The sequence below is a fragment of the Telopea speciosissima genome, chromosome 10 (genome assembly GCF_018873765.1).
Source record: "Telopea speciosissima isolate NSW1024214 ecotype Mountain lineage chromosome 10, Tspe_v1, whole genome shotgun sequence".
Lineage (NCBI taxonomy): Eukaryota > Viridiplantae > Streptophyta > Magnoliopsida > Proteales > Proteaceae > Telopea > Telopea speciosissima.
In genome coordinates this window covers 4,081,998-4,087,542 of record NC_057925.1, presented here as the reverse complement: position 1 = coordinate 4,087,542, position 5,545 = coordinate 4,081,998, and the positions used below count along the sequence as shown (strand labels likewise).

General features: G+C 41.2%; 1 protein-coding gene across 1 annotated transcript; it reads right to left on the bottom strand.

Annotated features, from left to right (window-relative positions):
• Positions 1-359: 359 nt before the first annotated feature.
• On the bottom strand, positions 360-4,646 carry LOC122641761 (probable pre-mRNA-splicing factor ATP-dependent RNA helicase DEAH5). The gene is made up of 2 exons (XM_043835055.1): positions 1,418-4,646; positions 360-766 (listed from the first exon to the last, which is right to left on the bottom strand). The coding sequence occupies exons 1-2, from the start codon at positions 4,567-4,569 to the stop codon at positions 373-375; spliced, it is 3,546 nt and encodes a 1,181-aa protein (XP_043690990.1). The 5' UTR covers positions 4,570-4,646; the 3' UTR covers positions 360-372.
• Positions 4,647-5,545: the final 899 nt, after the last annotated feature.

The window sequence follows — 5,545 nt, the reverse complement described above, 5'->3', positions numbered from 1 at the left end:
CTATGAGAAAATGAAAAGTTAAATCCAATTGATATCATTAATACTGAACTGGACCAACTTATGCTATTTCTTTGATGAATGGAAATCTAATAGGTTTTACATCTTACAACTGCTGCACTTAAGTCCTTGATCCTCAAATACCCTTTTAGTGTTGATAATGGATACAAAATGAAAAGGAACAGCTTTTTACATCTTATGTTGTTTCAACCACATGGACTGAAACACAAACTTGTTTCACCATTGGAAGAGGAGAAGGGGGGGGGGGGGGGAGGTTGGAATCAAGAACCTACAAAGGATGCTGGGATATCAAAATTAATTCATAAAATTACAGAGAAACAATATGTACAGTAATAGTAGACAAATAAAACGTGTTCAAGCACGGCGTTTACTTAAACGCCAAGAGTTGGGTTCATGATATCTATCATAAAGTGGTTCAATACGTTCTTGTCGCTTGCGTTTGCTCATTTTTGTTGGATCCGCAACCTTGAAGAATCTTGGGGCCAATTCCACAAGCCATTTGGGGTCAACAACAGTGACCTCACGCATGTACTCCTTTGTAGTCATTACTAATTCATGGTAAATTACCCAGTCTGGCTGTCTCTGGAAGAGAGCACTGCTTGGGTGAATATAAACAGGCTGGTTTTCAACTAAGGTCCTATAACCTTCCAGAGGGTCCTTTCTAGCAGCATGGAAGAAGAATCCTGCTGTAATTGCCTTCCGTATCCTTGTGAAATTCTTCCCGGCACTCACAACATCCAGTTTGTACCTGAAAATACAGTAAAATGATTTAGAGATCGCATTCCCAGTCAAAACTTTTTTTTTTTGGGGGTGGGGGGAAGGAGATAAAATGCACCCATATTGCATTAAATTAGTCACAGACAGAGCATCAAGTCTGCATCCAATGTTAAAAGCAAACAGAATATCAACTTGACAATACCTTACACCATAAAAATTGTCCATATAACCATTAATATATGCAATAATATATCTCGAAAACAATGACAAAAACCACACACAATACAAAACACAAAAGATGAAGAGATTCTTAAACAACCAGAAAGAAAATGTTGGAAAAAAAAAACTCGTAGGACTTTTACACAAGACATGTTAGATATAAAGTAATCACTACTATACTACCACCATCCATTAAAATGAAAGAGTGGCAATGTGTAAATATGGCACAGAAGATATAAAGCTCTAAAACCTTTCACCAGAATTATTATTTACAAGCCTAACAAAAATACACTAATTTCCACGCACACAAAAAAGGTTATACTTACTTAGAAAACAAAAATAGACCAATTGATAATGAATGATCATTATAGCGAAACGATCTTTTTGCTTTCCTCTTCTTTTATTCTGTTGAACAAAAATAACAGTTAAACCAAAGGAAGTAAGAGAGAATAGAGATTCATACCTGTCCATGATGGTAAGAAGTTGTTTTCTGACATCCTGAGCCCTCCTCAAAGATCGAGACTGAACAAAATTCTCGAAGCACCAGGGTCCAGAAAAATTCTTTGCCTTCCACGCCTCATAAACAGCAAGTAGAGTTAGATGGTCCCCTTCAGGCTGAAAAAACTTGGCCCTCTTCTGATCTGCTTGAGCTTGTTTCTCCCTAGGCCTGTAAAAGATATTTCCTGTCTGAATCATTGCAATGATAGTTAAAATCTCATCACTGCATCCAAGGTCCACACTAGCAAGAAGCATCTTGGATAAGGGTGGATCAAGGGGGAACTCTGCCATTTTTCTACCCAATTTCGTCAGAAGGCCCTCCTCATCCAGAGCCCCTAGACTATACAGTTGTTCCATGGCAGAGATGAGGGCTTGAGGTGAAGGGGGGTCCATAAAATCAAAAGACAGAAGATCATTGATTCCCATGGCCTTCATTGTCAGTGTAGTAAATCCAAGATTTATCCTTTGAATTTCAGGAACAGTGGTCGGAGACATTTCGTTACGATAAGCACTTTCAGTGTAAAGGCGATAGCATTTTCCAGGTCCTGTCCTCCCAGCACGTCCAGCACGTTGTTTGGCTGATGCTTGCGAAATAGGAGTTATAACCAGTGAATCAAGTCCTTGCTTGGGATTATAAACATTCTGCTTTGCGAATCCAGGGTCAATGACATAATATATTCCATCAATGGTCAGAGAAGCCTCCGCAATATTGGTAGCCACAACCACCTTCCTCTTCCCAGCAGGAGCTGGTTCAAAAATCCTTGACTGCATCTCACTTGGAAGAGCACTGTATACTGGCAATATTATCAGTTCTGGTACATTCTTCCCTAGTCCCTTCATTCTCTCATAAAGAGACTGACATGCATGATCAATCTCTTCTTGACCAGTTAAGAAGAGGAGGATGTCGCCTTCTGGTTCCGTCAAGTGAATCTGCAGGAGAGTAATCAGTGCTGCATCTAGGTAGTCACTTTCTGGCTGTTTTGTGTACAGGATCTCAACTGGAAATGTTCTTCCAGGAATGGTGAAGATATTACAGTTAAAGAAATATCCAGAGAATTTCTCTGCATCCAATGTGGCAGAAGTGACAATCAACCTAAGGTCAGGTCGTCGTTTAACAAGCTGTTTTAGTAATCCAAACAGTACATCAGTGTGGATTGTCCTTTCATGGGCTTCATCAAGCATTATTACAGAATACTGGGAGAGGTTCTCATCAATTAAAATCTCCCTGAGAAGCATACCATCAGTCATATACTTGATGACAGTATCTGGACCAGTGCAATCCTCAAACCGAATAGCATAGCCAACTTCCTCCCCCAAACGACACCCAAACTCTTCTGCCACTCTCTTAGCAACAGACATAGCAGCTACTCTACGGGGCTGCGTGCATCCAATCTTGCCCTTTGTCGTGTAACCTGCTTCGGCAAGATATTGTGTCACCTGGGTGGTTTTGCCAGATCCTGTCTCCCCAATTACAACCAGCACCTGGTTGTCATGAACAGCCTGAATAAGCTCTTTCTTCAGCTTGTAGATTGGCAAGCTTTGCCTCTGTTCCTGTATGGAGAGCTTTGATCTCTGCCCAAATGTCAGTGCCTTTCCAAATGCATCCTTCTTCCATTCTGGCATGTCATAGGCTGATAAACCCACACCCCTCAATTCCTGTGCAAGATGCCGCTCACCAGTCTCTGGCATTGGATCCTCCCAAGGACGGTTGAGATCCTTTGGGATGGAATCAAGCATAGTTCTTTGTTGCTGCTCACGTACCTCTCTTCGCTCCTTGATAAGAGCAGACTGAAGTGCTGCTGCACGACTCAAGGACCCCTCAGGATTCTTGAAGATCTTCACAGGTGACATGTCTATAGAGTATCGGCTCTGCCCCTGCAAGAAGGCTGGCTCGTCCTCATTCAGCTCAATCTCAAGCTCTTCTTCAGCACCCTCTTCATGGTAAATCAACCCATCTCCTTCATCATACATAGGATGCTCCCTAACATCCAGAACACCAGAAGCAAGAAGTTGTTTTGCTTCCCATATCTCTGGGGAGCTCATTCGCTTCAACGGTCGTCGTGATGGGATAGTATCATCCTCCTCAACAATCTTAATCCCTGAAAGCCCTGTTCTAGTTCTAGGACCCTGGTTTGAGTCAGAAGGATTTGCCCTCAAAGCATCATCATCTGAACTCTTATTCAGCGGGAGGAGATCTTTGCCAGTAGTCTGATCAACATCCCTCATTGAAAGACTCAGTTTTTGTCCTGACATTGAAATCACTTTGACATGCACATCCTGGTCCCGCTTCACAACATCCTTAGCATTGGCAACCCTCCGACAAGAAATCTGAGAAACATGTACTAAACCTTCTTTGCCTCTAAAATCATTCAGCTGAACAAAGCAGCCTGATTCCATCACTCTTGACACCCGACCTGCATAAACCTTGTACAGTTCAGGCTCATCTGAATGGTAATGACCATTTTGCCGACTTCTACGGTCTCTTCTATCCCCCACATCCCGACTGTCAATGTTCTCATTATCTTCATCCCTTCTATCTCTGTCATGCCTGCTGTGTCTCGACCTACTCCTGGAGCCAGATCTATCGTCGTCATCTCTGTACCCACCCCGTTCTCTTCTATCATCCCTCTCATTGTCATATCTATCTCTGTGTCTATCCTTTCTAATGTCACGGTCTCTGTCTCTGTCCCTGTCCCTGTGTCTATCCCTATCCCTTTCTCTTTCTCTATCCTTCAGCTTAGCTTCGTCTTCAATTTCCTTCTCGATTTCCTTGGCCCTTTCCTTATTGTCTGCAATTGCAAGACCTGAAAACATCGTCATCTTACTACTGGAAGTGTCCTTCTTACTATCCATTTCTGATTTGGGTTTTGGCGGAAGAATGGCATGGATAATGGTGAAAAGAGTGCGAACAAAATAATCAGGCATCTCAGCACCATTCTCCTTTAGATTGGAGTCAAATTCATCAACGCTTTCACATTTACTACCCATATCAGTGATGAATTCAGCCAGTACCTTGTCACCAAACCCAAGATGGGATTCGAGCTCGGTGCAGACCTTTGAGACAAGGGACAGGTACTCTAGCTTCTTCAAGCCCTTGTCTTGGATCTCAGCTCCCATGACTGGAATTGCAGGGATGAAAAGAAATAATGACACAAATTGCGGGAAACTATGATAAGAATGTGTGCCTGAATTGTGTGAACATAGAAGGAGATTGAATCAACAAATAGAAACTAAAACCCTTAAGAAACCAGGCAACGACCAATGGAAGATGAAAATAGAAATCAAATATAAACCTTGAAGGATGGAATTAGAAAATAAGAACAAATGCAAACAGAAATAAGAAGAAATCGATAATTATCAAATAGAACCAGAAAATATGTAAGAGGAAAAAATAGATCTCCTCAGAAATAACAATAAGATGACTACAGATATCAGGTCGAGTTCTCCTTATATGAGACCCTACTAGTCTGCAAAGTTTCACAGCAATCTACTACACATAGAAGGGTGCGATTTAGGGGTGTATCTGATTCTGGGTAATTGGTCTAGTTCCTTAGCAGTTCCGGTCCTAAGGGGTCAGGACCAGAACCAGGCCATAAGCTACTAAGTTCCAAATCTGAGATCCAGAATTGTTTATTGATTTCCTAATCGGTTCCAGACCACAGAAAGTTCGGGTACAGCAAAAAAAGGGGTACGGATATGTACGGGTATTAAACGGACAAGATGGCATACTTTTCAAAAATCCAGCACTACAAAAAAGTGTAGGGCAGCAATACGGTATGTGTTTAACACGGTTCCTCTCTAAAAATCCAGGGACAGAAAAACAAGTATATATTCACTATGCAACAGACATGTACATTAAACAAAATATAATTTTAGCAGAAGGAAGCCTCACAACTGAAATAAACACTATATAATAGCTTAATACTTATCCCCTATTACAACCCATAAGATTACCATATAACACATCAAAGTATCAATGACATCATCACATCAAACATAAAAGTAACATATGAGTTATAGAACCATGGAAAGCCCACAAAATACAGAATAGAAACATTAGACTCAAGTCTTCAGTTGTTTTGTAAAGTTAATT

What these genes read in the sequence shown, in the direction of transcription:
- LOC122641761 (XM_043835055.1), bottom strand. Translation starts at nt 4,569, where the DNA reads ATGGGAGCTGAGATCCAAGACAAGGGCTTGAAGAAGCTAGAGTACCTG. An exon ending in CTTCTTACCATCATGGACAG is followed by an intron (nt 767 to 1,417) that starts GTATGAATCTCT and finishes CTGTATTTTCAG; the next exon opens with GTACAAACTGGATGTTGTGA.